Consider the following 13,747-nt stretch of genomic DNA (forward strand, 5'->3'; position numbering starts at 1 on the left):
CCATGAAAAGACTACATGTTTTACTTTTAAAAGATGTCCCCAGTTTCCAGATTTTCATCTGGGAAGACTAAGTGTAGTTATCATATTGACTAATAGAAATCAACATTGCTTCCTTTTCTAAGGATCTGTGGGTTTAGGTGCACAGAAATCTGATTGTTTTTCTCCTTTTAATGTCAGCAGGCACAGCTGTTTGGTCTAGAAATGGAGGACAGGCCTCGTCATCTCCCAATTATGAAGGACCCTTGCACTCACTGGTATGTCGCCCCCTGGGTCTGACACTCTGACCAGGTTTTCCTTTCTTCTGTCACTCTGCGGTGCATATTTTCAATGATCGATACTTGAAGTCGACATTAGGACCACCAGCTTCTGGGAGCCGGCATCATTAGGATGCCTATCTCTGTTTGGAGATGGTGACCTAGATGCATCGAGAATGAAAGCCCAGGGCTCCAAATACCTAGGACCGGATAGGAGATCAAGAGTCATCCCAGGAGCTTAGTATAGTGCTCTCCTTCTTTGGGAAACAATCCAGAGCAGTAAGTACATAAATGTAAGGACTGGGACACTTGATGAAGCTATCTTCCTCCTCCCTGCCTGCAAGGCAAACAGTAGGCCATTTCCTCCTAACCTCAAGCAAGAGGCCTACTGTCCCCTTCTGCTGTGGTTCTTGTAGAAAGGAATCCAGCCATTTGACTTGTGAGGAAGTGACCACTCTTCCCCGGGAAATAGCTGAACAGTTCCATGGGCCTAGTTCATATTATAAATACTCACAGGATGATTCAAAGTCTGGCACTTTTATCTGCCCCAGCTTAGGGTGGGTGGAGCTGGAATTACGCAAGACACTTCCCTGCACAGTGCAGGTTTGGTGTGTACCCATGAGTCAAAAGTGGTGGGGAGCCCAATTCTGCCTCGGGATTGAGTTTTCTGCTCTTCTTGCATATTTTGAGAAGAAACACGGAAGAAGCAAGCCTTTCCCTGTCTCCACCCATGCGAGCCTGTCTATGATTTAGGGGCTACTGTCTTCCTTCTCAGCCTACTTTTGAAAGGGAGATTTGCAGATGAAAATGCAGAGTCTTCCTTCCTCGTGTTCTTCCTTTATGAGCCGGATGAATCACCTAGCTGTGCATTTTAGCCAATAAAGACAACAGCCCAGCTTTTTCATTGACAGACTCCATCCCGATAGCTCAGTTGTTCTAAGTATTTACCCTCTGCAGGGTGGTCTCCATAGCCTAGCCCTCAAAAGCAGGCTATATTCAGCTGTAGAACTGGAGAGGTTGGTACATAGCTGTGGACCACAGCTTGGATTCCTCATACGTTCTGAATACTCCCAGGGATTCTAAGTCGAGATCTTTCCCTCCAGCAGGGAACTGTTAGCCAGGAAGTATGACAGGCACCTAGATTTCCTTCTATGCTCACATTGACCCAACCATTTACCACCATCCTATCTTTTACGGATTAAAAATGGTAGATTCAGAGAAAATTAGTAATATTCCTTTGGTCAAGTAAGTAGCAGAGCTAGCAGGCTAGGGAACACCATACAACTTGCAAGCCCACCAAATCAAAATGTTCTGTACCGTAGACTAACTCTATTAGACACACATTCCTCCTGTCAGTACAGAATAATTAGAAATTGCTTTTCTCATGCAGTAGAGCTGATACATCTGTTTGCATAGTGCCCTGGAAACCAAAGAGAACCAAGACAGTTCTAGTAGAAAACAGCACTAGAGGGATGATGAAGGAAGGGAGGGAGGGAGGGAGAAAGGAAAGAAGGAAGAAGAAGGAAGGGAGATAAAGAGGGAGGGAGGGAAGGAGGGAGGGAGGGAGGGGGATAGAGAGGGAGGGAGATAGGGAGGGAGGGAGGGAGGGAGGGAGGGAGGGAGGGAGGGAGGGAGGGGAAAAGGAAAAGAAAAGAAAAGATAGATTCCAACACTGACAACTACTTTTGGCAATAAGACACAGAGTAATTAATCAACTTAATTTTTGAGCTTCATTTTTCATGTCTATATGGAAAGAGCACCCCTGTCCTGTCTATGAATACATGTTTAATATGCATTGATGAGATGGTGTATTTTAATGTATACAATGGCAAGCAGTAATTGATGTATATTAATCACATAGTAATTTAAAAAATGAAGACAAAACTGTGTACTTTTTCTTCACTGTTAGCTATAGCATAAGCCTTAGAGAGTTGAAGAAAACTAGGCTCCTAATGTCTAAAATGGGGGTAGGCTTATTGGCTTTTAATTGCATAAGGTAGTGAGTTCTCTGCTGCCGTAGGTATGGACTTTGCTATATGGTCTTTGAAATCAGCTGTGGGTCCTGGGTAGATGATCAAGCAAAATCTTTGTTATTCTTTAGTCCTGTGCTTTCGTAGCACTTTGGGTGACAGAATTTTTAAAGATATTTTTGCTGTAACAATTTCTGAGCCCCTTCCCTACATGCATAATGCAGGTTAATATTGATAACAGATTTTTTTAAAGTGGGGGAGGGAGAAGGGGGCTTAAAGTTGCCTAAACTTTTACCTGTCTCTGACTTGAAGAAACATTTAATTCAAAAACCAAAAATAGATCATCTTTCCAGTACTAATATTTTAGCCCTTCAGCCAGTGCTTGCCAAAGTGTTCCTCAAATTCAATGCATGTTTTCCTCTGTTAACATAAATCTCAGTTCTCTTTCAAGCTAATGGAGTCCAGTGTAGCATATGTATATAATAATGTCCTCAAAGAATTATTGAATTTACTTTGTTCATGAAAAATAACACTGTAACTTTAACATTAACATTTTCCACCAGTTTTCTAGGAAGGACATTATTTATTTTTATTATTGTTCTAAGGAAACAAACTTTATTGGAAACATATATTCCGTAACCCAGCCCCGTCTGTAGCAGCCCAGGATTCTGCTTTGTGCAACCTGTGCATGCATGCATTTCCAACTAAATCCGATTTCACCTCACTTACAAACCCACAGCAAAGCCGAATCGAAGACCGTTTGGAAAGACTGGACGATGCGATTCATGTTCTCCGGAACCACGCAGTGGGCCCGTCCACAGCTGTGCCTGGTGGCCATGGGGACATGCATGGGATCATGGGACCCTCCCACAACGGAGCGATGGGTAGCCTGGGCTCAGGGTACGGAACTAGTCTTCTCTCAGCCAACAGACACTCGCTCATGGTAAGTGGGCTCTGTTCATGTAGAATTAAAATGGCCGCTTTTGTAAGAATCACTTCATGAGGGATATTATTGTTCACAATATGGATAGTGAACAGCTCAGCGTGTTTTAGGTTGTTCACAGGATTGCGTGACCATCACGACAGTCTAACTCTAGAATAGTTTCGCCTCATGTACAAAGAGAGAAAGCCACTCAACCATCACACAGTTGGTTGAGTGGCCAACCAACCAACCCTTCCTACCCTTCCTGTGTACCCACCCTTCAACTCCTGGCAATCACCAAGTTACTTCCTGTCCCTGTAGATTCTGGGCATTTCGTTTAAATGGAATTAAACAATCCATTGGCTTTTTATTATTATTATTATTAGCTCCTTTCACTTCATCTTTTTTTAAGGTTTCTCTGTGTTTTACCACATACTATGGTTTTATTTGTTGTTCTTGCCGTTCTACAGAGCACATTACATTGCCCACTTACCAGCTGGCAGATCCTATAGCTGCCTTCCCTCTTTGACACTTGCAAACAAACACTCCTATGAGTACTCATGCATACGTATTTATATGAGCATGTGTTTCCATTCCACATAGGTATTAGTAAGTTGCTAGATCACCGCTCATACGTTCAGTTATTCATCTTGATAACTTTGATCCAAGACCACAAGTCAAGTTCACGTTACATCATTGCCATTCTAAAGATGAGGGTGGTTTGGTTTGTCTTTAAGAAACTAAAATGATGCCTTTCAGTCTCAGGGTTAGAGGCTAGAAATCAGTCGTGTATTTGCCTTTTTTGGGGGGGAGGGGTCAGAGACAGTTTATTAGAAAAATGTTAAGTGATAACAATTAGCTCATAAATGGTGTAAGTTTCACTTTATTGCTGAATTTTGAGTAGTTCTGCCCCTTACCCATACCTGCTGGTAATCATCCTGTTGCGCTGCTTGCCCCATGTCTGGTTTCCAAACTGCTTAGGTGAGGACCACTCTCCATCCTGTGATGCAACTTTTCTCACTTGGAGATGCTTCCAAAAGGAAGTGCAAAATAACTGCGAAACCTCGCGTGGCTTTTTGGTCCTTCTTCAATTTCTCTTAATTGAAAGACCAAGATGCAGAGCGCCACCCTGCACAGTATATTACTGAAACCTGCAACCGATTAGGGAAAAAAAAATGTGAGTTTATAAATAGAAGCAGTGAACTCACTTCTAAAATGTGGAAAGATATTTTTGAATGCCAATGCTAAACCTTTTTTCCCTACTTTTTTCTTTATCTTGACCTCTACCCTAAAAATCCATCACTGAGTAAAAATTGTTTGCATGTTCATTGGCAGTTGCTAAAGAGTTTACAAAGGCAAGTCTAGATTTTAATTTAGCCTGGCCTCAGGTAATGTGTTAAACACTAGGGATGCATTTAATATGAGGTTTTCATTTGTACAGCTTTCTTTTTCCCCCTGACTGCAGTGTTTAAACAACACTGCTTTTAATTAAGAAATCTGGCTTTATTAAAATCCAGATATGCGCCTTATAACCAGTTATGTATATCTGCTCTCAATCAAGAGAAAAATAGACTAATTTCTGTAGCTGTGGTTACTTTGCATAAGTTAGCTGGATGCGGCATGCACCCAAGACATTGATGTAAAAACTGTCTTTTCCATAAATATGTAGTTTATTCTTAAATACCAGATGGAGTCTAAGCATTTCTTTAATGTATTAAACTGTACATTGTTGCTTTTTTGGAATTATTTGACCTTTGATTCTGAGATAGGACAGGAGGAAAAAGGGGTGGGAGAAAGACAAAAAACACTAGAATTATTTTTGGAGAGGGGAAGTTGAACTGACCCCAATGGAAAGTAAAGAGAGAGAATAGAAGTGAGCACCTTTAAAAAGACAAATGATTGGCCAACAACTTTAAAAAGACAAATGATTGGCCAATATTACACAGACACCTCTTAGATATGGTTGCTGGGGTACTAAAAAAGAAGACATAAAGTTGAGAGTTCTACTGATTTAACAAAAGTTACCTCTCACTCCAAGGATTCCTCCTGTGGAGCCAGCTAGATCCTGGCGTAGTTCCAGAGATGTGCCTGTTGAGTCCAATAGAGGACTTGTCACCTTCTTTGCTTTCTAGAAACCAGGCAGTGCGTCCCTAAAAACCCGGAACTCCTCACGTGCATGAAGAGCAGACTGGCAAATCTTTTTCTCAACAGAGACCCGTATGAATTCTCAAACTAAAACCTAAGAACAAAGGAAATATTTTTTTTTTGAATTTAGTCAGTGTGAGGTTAGCCTTTGACCATTTGACACATTCCACAATAACAAAAAAAAACAAAAAACAAAAAAAAAGTTTTGAAAGGAAGCAAAAGAAGAAAAAAGGAAAGAAAAATCCCCTCTACCCCTAACAACAACAACAAAAATTCAAGGAGGATGCTGATAATGTTTTCCACATTTGGATTTTAATACATGAAACAGGCGTTCAAACCTTAGCCAGCTGCAGGAAATAAAGTAGCGATGGGAGGTTTGTACAGGAAGCAGGGCAGGAAGGGTTGGAAAGAGGCTGGCCTCTCAGCTCCACGCCTTCCTTTGTTGTTCTGGAGTGGGACAGAGGTACAGAAACTTGAGACTCATCCCAAGGCTGGTTTTGTTTTGAGTAAATCTCCCTTCTAACTCTGCCTCCCCACTCCTCCTGATTAAAGAATAGACAGTTCCAACTGGTCTTGACCTTCACCTTTTTCCTTCCCTCCCTGCCTCCCGAATATCAAAACAAAATGGCCTGGGACACTGGAAGATGTTGGAAGCCTTCCTTTCCCCAGCAGCTTAACTGATGGGGAACACTGTGGTCCTGCCTCAGCTAGTGTGTTATCTCCTTTAATCGCTCACATATTGCACTTAGCTTTGAGTCTCAAAATGTCTTCTTTTGGTCTTGTGTAATTTACTAATTATTCATACGATGAAAGGGATTCCCTCCCCACCCCTCCACCCCGCACTTTGACATGGCTTATACAACTGGAGTGAATGGCAGATACTCGGGGCTTTCTAGATAGCATTGCTGGACTGCTTTTCCTGTCTCAGAAACTTGTAGGCATTTCCACTGCTGTAAGAATAGCATCAGCTCCTTAGCTCATCCGTCAAGGGCCTTGATGATTTACCAAAAGCCTTATAAGAGCCATTCCATTATGCAAAGGTTTTCCAGCCAGACCAGTGTATGCACATTACCAGAACTGGGGCCCCATTAAGTACTTCGTTTGCACATGTCCCAGGTTCATCCGCCCTGTCCACTTCTCTCTTCTCACCCATTGTCTAAGTTCTGACAAACCCTTCCTCTTCCAGGAAGCCATCCGTTGCTGCTTCTGTTTATAGCAGCCATTTTCTGTACCCCGTGCACCTCCATCACATAGCACAACGAGTCATGACACTTGCACATAGTTATCTTACCCAGCTTCACACCGCTGTGCATCTTTTCTAGGTGCCACTGCGCTCTGCCTGGCTGCTGTGTGGTCCTTGAGTGCCACATTTTCTAGTGCTCTCCCTCCCGGGGAAAAGACTAGCTGGTCCCCTCTGGTAGCATCTCTGGTGGCATTCGTAACAGTCCAGTGTCAGGTGCTATGTTGGGTGTTGGGATATGAGCCTCATGAATTCAAACAAGTCAAGACCATGGCCACATTTAAGTCTGGAGACCTTACTCCGAGTTCTGTTTGACAGACATACCTCCTTCCTGGACATTATAAACACACCTTTAAAGAACTCATTTTTGGTGCAGAGTTTGTGATTTTTTTTTTTTGTATCTTGATAAATGTTGGTTGGTAGAAGAAGGTTCTGTATATTTTATGGTCTGGTTTGCCAGGGCAACTTTCTTCTCTCCAGTGTGCAGGGTGCACGTATAACATGCTCAGGGCAAAACATCCTTCTCAAAGTGTCTTCCTGAGTCACCGTGTACATGCCGAGTGGCCAAGAGTTGTAAACTCTTCCCCCTTGGATCCCTGAGGATAGAGTTTCAAGCCATCAAGTAATGTTTCTTACCATAACAGCCTCCTTCCCTGGCAGAGTCAAAACTCCATGGAGAGGAGAAGGAAACACTTGGGTCTGTCTCTTACCTCGTTAGGAAACCTTAAGCACATCCACACACACTCACATCTCACTGTTAATCTTGGCATTTAAATCTGCTCTCCTGCAAACCGCTTTAGAAACAGTCTTCCAAAGCCAGTTCTCTTCCATATTCTCTGGATATTCATACTCACAGAGGAGGCCTGAGAGAAGCCTTGCAGATGACCTCACATTGTCTCCTAATGGAACAAAACCGACACCAAGCATGTCTTCATGTGGCCCTGTGTGTGCCCCGGGAGGTTACCTGTAGATGCTCGGCGATGCTGTGTGTATTATCCATGTGTAATGACTCTGTTCTCAGTTCCTCTTTTGAGTGAATTCTGCTTGTTCATCTCACGACCATTTGGCTGTGGTCGCTAGTGTCAGGCCTATGCTCAGTTATGGTCTCTGGTCTCGGGGGGGGGGGGGCTCACAAACCAGTTGGAAAGAATCACTATCTTTAAACAAATTGCTGTATGCTTGTCCACCAGACCCTATAAGAAAACAGGGACTCTCTTATCTAGAAGGGACAGCGTCATGATTAGCTGATTTAGGAGAAGTGCTGTGTGTGTGTGTGTGTGTGTGTGTGTGTGTGTGTGTGTGTGTGTGTGTGTACAAAACCCAGGGCTTTGTCTAGGTGCACTACCACCGAGCTATGACTCTGGCCCTCATTTCCTTTTTTCTTTTTTAAAATTAGAAGTAGGGTTTCTCTATTATATTCAGGTTTGCCTTAAACTTATTAGCTCAAGGAGGCGTGGCTTTGAACTCTCAATCTTCCTTTCTCATCCGCCACCCCCACCCCCTTCGCTGGGCTTACAAGCTTATACCACAGGCCCTAACCTTAGTAATCTCCTAAGAACTGCGGCTCATTAAGAGATGGAGGAGTCCTGTGTCACTTGTCTCCCATACTTGCCCTCCGCTGCATCCCTTCAGCGAAGTGGGGACTGTGGAACACACTTTAGAGCCCACTGATGCATGTACCTCTTAGCTCCACTTCCTTCTTTCCAGAGAGTTTTATTTTGGGCTTAAAAATTCATTCAATGAACTCATATCAAGGGAGCAATACTCTTTCTTTAGCTGGTGTGGAGCATGAAGGAACTTAGAGAATGTGAGACTTCATGGACAGACAGTTTTCTTCTGCTTGCATAGTTGAGTTTGGATTATTGAATTTAGGTTCTGAAAATGGCTTACAAGTCAGCCTGTTGCCATTGTTTTGCCACTGAAGACTGAGTCTCAGAAAGGGGAAGTGATCCGACCTTGCTTGCTTGGCCAGTTAATTGTTGAGCTAGGCTTTTAAACAGCAGACGGGCCAGCAACTGTATCAGCATTTTAAAAATAACAATGCTGGAGATTGGAGTCAGGGCCTTGTACATGCTTGACAGGTATTCTCCCAGTGACCTATAGCCCTGGTCCCTAAATTCTTCCCACCATATCCTACGCAGTACGTGTCCCCTCTTACCTAGTACCCCAACAGTTTTAACTCAACGAATGGTCTTATGACCCCTCTATTCCTTATTCTTGGGTAATGAACTCAAGCACACTCTTCAGTTGTCCCTGGACTCTCATTTGTGAGCAGCAATTTATCTCTGCCACTCATACTGAGCTATATAACCCAGAGTACCCACTGGGTGCTATCCCTTTGCTGCCTCGATAGTATTGCCTTAAAGGTCATCTTGGCAGACACAGAAAACAGGAACTTTGCCTGACAGATGGCGAGCAGAGGCATTGGCCCCTCCAGTCTTTACAGATCGTAAGTCCATAAAGTTCTACCTGTGCTTGGGTACATGCTCCATGTACGTGCAGTCATTATACAGAAACCCAGGGACTTTAAATTTAAAGATCATCTCAACTCTCATCTCCATACAAATTATGTTGGTCAGCATCCCCCCCACACACACACACACCTCATAAAGCCCGTTTCCCTTGTCAAGTGGCAAATTTTACCTCAATCCAATATCCACACACAGGTCTTGTCTTTGTAGAGAGACTATTCACGGTTTTCTGTTCCTTAAAGTCAGCATCCATTTCTTCAAATATTAACCTACAACTGAGACTCCTGGGCCCCCCTCTAAGGCCCCATTGGTTCGTGCTGTCTGCTCTCTAGCTTGGTCAAAGATTCCACTTTCCCACTGTAAGGAACTTTTAGCAAATGGAATCTCAAGATGAACATGATACTCAAGGGGTTTTTAGGGTGGACTTACTAATTCACGCGCTCCTGCATTCTGCTCATTCTGTCAAGCAAACATCTTATTTGCTAGTCCTGATGCCTTCACAGTCTTGTTGACACGCCTTGAACCTGTACTCTATAACTCATGACTAGGCATCCGGGCTGACTCTGCCCCGATGGACTTAGTGTTGTGTGTGTCCAGAACCCTTTTGAATCTCACACTTCCCCCTTCCATCCGCCTCCAGTCTATAGGGCCACTTCACGCCCTCATTCTGTTCTATTCTCTGCCAGCTCTATCCCTGACAGATGTGGCGTGCGCCTTTAAAGTCCACATCAAAGCCACCAATAAAAATGCTGGCCAGGGAAGAGCATGGACCAAAAAGCCCCAAGGCTCGAGACAACGTTCATTCTCTTCACACCGGTCCTGGCTCTTGGAGTTTTCAGTCACGGCCAGTTCTGTTCCCTACTTCTGTCCATGGCGCTTCTGCTATAAAATGTCCACCCTGTTGGAGAAAGAGCCCAGGCATGCAGACATCCACTGGGAGTGAGGAAATGGGGTTTGCCTAGAGGAACTTGTTTTTGTTTAAACCAAATTGAGTTCGTGGGGCTGTTGCTATCCTACACAGCACACAGACACTGACACAAGCATCCTGCTATAGAATCTCACCAAGGAGTGTAATCTTCAGTCAGGTTTCAGCCATTTCTTTCTTACTGAGGGGTTTTATTGTTAAAATCAGGACAGTTGCTTGCCTATAGAATTCCCCTGTCTCTGATAATCTCCTTGATTATCAAATATCCCTGAGAGTAGATTAGCAGCCTCAATGGAAAGATGTTTCTTTGATATTCCTGTCATACTTTTTAAAAGAATACTTTAAGGAGACAAAAAGAGAAGAAGAAGAACTTTAAAAAGTTCTCTCAACTAGGGAGGCTTTGTTCAACCGCAGCTTCAGAGACCCTAAGCTCACATCGCAGTTGTATTCTGCCTTCATTCAGCAACAGTCAGACTCTGTGCAGCCAGCGCCATGAGACCATTTCACCTGGAGAGCACTGACTAGAACTCCAGCCCCACAGACACCACCGGGGGTTCCACTAGGTACATTCTCTTTGATTTCCCATAACCTCTTTATTCAAATTCAGGCCGCATCTACTTAGATGTCACCCCAGCCCTCTGCTGTCTGCGCTGCTGGAGCAAACAAACCCAACACACCTCCTGAGCATCCTGAAGCCATGTGCTGTGGAGCAAATAGGATTTTAGAGTCTAGGATTTCAGGGCAAACCTGTCCTGGCCAACCTGTAGTACAGTGCATGCCTCCATTTAGGACAAGGTAGGATTACAGAGTAACTCGGGAAATTACCAGCCTAGGAGAGGACTGAACAAAGGCAGGAGTCCGTGCAGGGCTCTAACAGTTCCAGAGAGGCGAGCTAGAGAAACCAGAGCATAAACACGGTCTCAAAAGAATTAAAGAAAAAGAAAAGTGCTTATGTGCTCAAAGAGCAGCAAGGAAATTGCTTGCTGATCCAGCCTTGCAGCTGGTAGTCCAGGCTGCTCCAAGCCCCTCCCCCACGGAGCAGCAGCATTCGGTTGGAGCATTGCATGGGAGAGTCCACAGGAAGAGTGAGTTTTCATGTGTGTATGTATATATATATATATATATATATTTTACACCCAAATTAAATTAACTCATGGAATTTTCCACCCTTGGGTATTAAAGTAGCAGTCCATGAAGTAATATGGTTATGTCATTCATACCAAAACAGAAAATACTGGTGTAGCTTGGCACTGTTTAAAAGCCAAACTGAGGCCCTGGCCATTTTATATTTCTTCAAATTCCCTGGCTGTTGTGTTAGTTTTAACTTTTATTGTGGCCGTAAATTTTTCAAATCAAGTATTTTAGCCGATTAAAAAAACATGTGTTTCAAACAAACGAAACAAAACCAAAAAAGCAAAGTGAACAGGTTCGAGGCGGCAAGAAGGAGGGTTTAGGAAAACTTCAGCGTTGGGGCTGAAAATGGAAAGACGGGAAGTTACATTTTCTGTCAGATCTAATTGGTTGAAATTCACAGTTGTGCCTAATTATGGCTTCCCCTCTATCCATAAATCATCTGAGAACCGTACAGCTGAGGGTAGCCAAAAGATCTGTCCGATATTAGTAAGGGGAAGCATGGGTGTACAATAGCCACACGCCCTTGAAAGCGGCTAATTGGATGTATTGTGAAAAGCCACAGGACTGAGTTTGCACATTTTCATTTCACATACGCCTCCTCCCCAGTTTCTGTACACGCTCAGCCCTGCTTGGAGCCGCAAGTGTGTGAAAGTTATTGGAGAATGGTAGTCTCTGGGTAATGTTGCTGTAAGCTGCCCAATTTTCCCCCTGCAGACTAGATGGGAAACAGCTGGTTTTTGTTTTAAAAGCTGTTTTGAGAACTGTCTGAATCTTGAGATATAGAACTGAGGTCACTGTTAAAAGCAGGTGCTCACGGACAAGTGAGAAAGCTGCCAGGGGCTGGCCGGCTTAGGAATCGGCTGCAGGGGGCTTCCTCTTAGAGGAAAAAGTGGCGAAGTTTGCTCCTGTGTCCAGGACACCAGCCGGGTGAAGTTAGTAATCACATTAGCAATACCGTTAGAAACAAGAGTATCCTTGAACACAGCTAGCCCTTGGGAGAATAATTAGCTCAGTACGAAGGAATCCAAAATGGTCATTTCCTCTCCGGGGCTACAGATCCAAGGGTCTGAGCTTCTACAGCTCCTCCGGGGCTTTCAATGCTTGAATTTCCTCTTTAAACATACCAGTAGTGAAATAACTACTATTTTACATAAGTCATAACCCAACTGCCTGGGTCTGAGTAGGGCTTTTCTCTCTTCTCTTCTCTTCTCTTCTCTTCTCTTCTCTTCTCTTCTCTTCTCTTCTCTTCTCTTCTTTCCTTTTCCTTAAGGCTATCTAAGGGAAAGGGGAGAAATGAAGCCCTCTTGGCACAGTTTGCATTGAAGCAGTTTTGAAAAAAGCAAAACAGAAACACCAGGAAGCACTAGCGATCAGGGCAGGGCAGCTTCCCATTCTGGGGATGAAGGGAAATAAGCCCCCTCTTCCCCTGGGAGCAGGCAGTTATTGACAGCTCTTTATCCAGTCAGGAACTGGGGGGAATTGAGAGTAACATTGTAAACTCTTAAAAAAAAATAGAAGAAAATCTGGGAAGTTGGCTCAGTATAACAATTCTGCCTTGCCAAAAAAAACTTCCTTTCTCAGAACACATGTACTAGAGTTGAGCAATGTTGTGATTCTCTGAGATTACCAAAAAGTTTGTCCCAGTTAACTAGGGCAGAAAGGGGAGACTTCACAGCCTCAAACTGGCTATTGAGTCTGTTCCTGCTTCTCCATAGTGACTCTAAAGGGGCCATTGTGGCCCCTACCCTTCACTTTCTCCATCACCCTCCTCCACTAAACCTTTGCCACGGTCAAACATACACAGTTAGACTTTCCACACACCTGCTCTTTGAGGCGATGCTCCATGAAATACTGAACAAGGTACTTAGGGCATTGTGGTCCTCCCCACCCCCGAAAGGAAGAATTAAAAAAAAAATGGATATTGGCATTTTTCCTTGATTTACTGCTACTCCTAATGTCATTTTCTTTTATTAAATCCTTTCTTTTGCTTTTGATCTTATTTATAGCAGCCACTGGTCATATGGAAACCATTACTGTATAGCTGGGAGATGAAAGCCTTCGTTGCAGTTAAATAAGAGTGAATCATTTGAGCCAATAATACTCACATACAGTGAGGTGCCATGTGTGTCCAGAATGCCCTGTGCATTTGCTTTGTAGTGGAGTTGCTGAGCTTTAGAATGGTCTGCACACACACACACACACAATCTGCTTTCTGTCAGAGATATGTAGTCTGACAATATGAAAACACATGTTAACACAGAACCCTTAGTTGCTTGCTTCATGTACAGAGAGACAGAAAGATACAGAATTAGACAGAGAGAGAGAGCGAGAGAGAGAGAGAGATGGGGTGGGGCAGACAGACAGAGACATGGAGAGAGAGGCAGACAGAGACTACCTAGTGCATTTATTGATGTAAAAATATAAATTTTCCATTACAGTGGGAGATTATGTAATTAGTGTCAAATCTCAGACTATTACAGATAGGTTTAGAGAACTGCCATCAAAATCCTCCTTGTCCTTCAAACTTATCTCAGTTGCCCTTGTTTTTCCAAATAGATGTGACTGCATCGTCCTTTAAACCCTCCGTGACCTTGTTCTCTTTTAAGAAATCCATTTTATTGTGTCTTATATCATAATGATATCATGCCACCAATTCAATGTGTCTGTTAAGTAATAGGTATGTTTG

General features: G+C 43.4%; 1 protein-coding gene across 50 annotated transcripts in view; it reads left to right on the forward strand.

Annotated features, from left to right (window-relative positions):
• Tcf4 (transcription factor 4) overlaps nt 1-13,747 on the forward strand; it is a 344,539-nt gene that overhangs the window by 311,355 nt on the left and 19,437 nt on the right. For 39 of the 50 annotated variants that reach the window (XM_017317857.2, XM_017317854.2, XM_030250376.1 and 36 more), the window contains 2 exons: nt 178-254; nt 2,964-3,167. In XM_017317857.2, coding sequence (XP_017173346.1) covers nt 178-254; nt 2,964-3,167 — 281 coding nt within the window. The remainder of the gene's footprint in view (nt 1-177; nt 255-2,963; nt 3,168-13,747) is intronic. The other 11 variants (XM_030250374.1, XM_030250375.1, XM_030250381.1 and 8 more) reach the window with 1 other exon arrangement.

The sequence above is a fragment of the Mus musculus genome, chromosome 18, assembly GCF_000001635.26.
Source record: "Mus musculus strain C57BL/6J chromosome 18, GRCm38.p6 C57BL/6J".
NCBI classification, from domain to species: domain Eukaryota; kingdom Metazoa; phylum Chordata; class Mammalia; order Rodentia; family Muridae; genus Mus; species Mus musculus.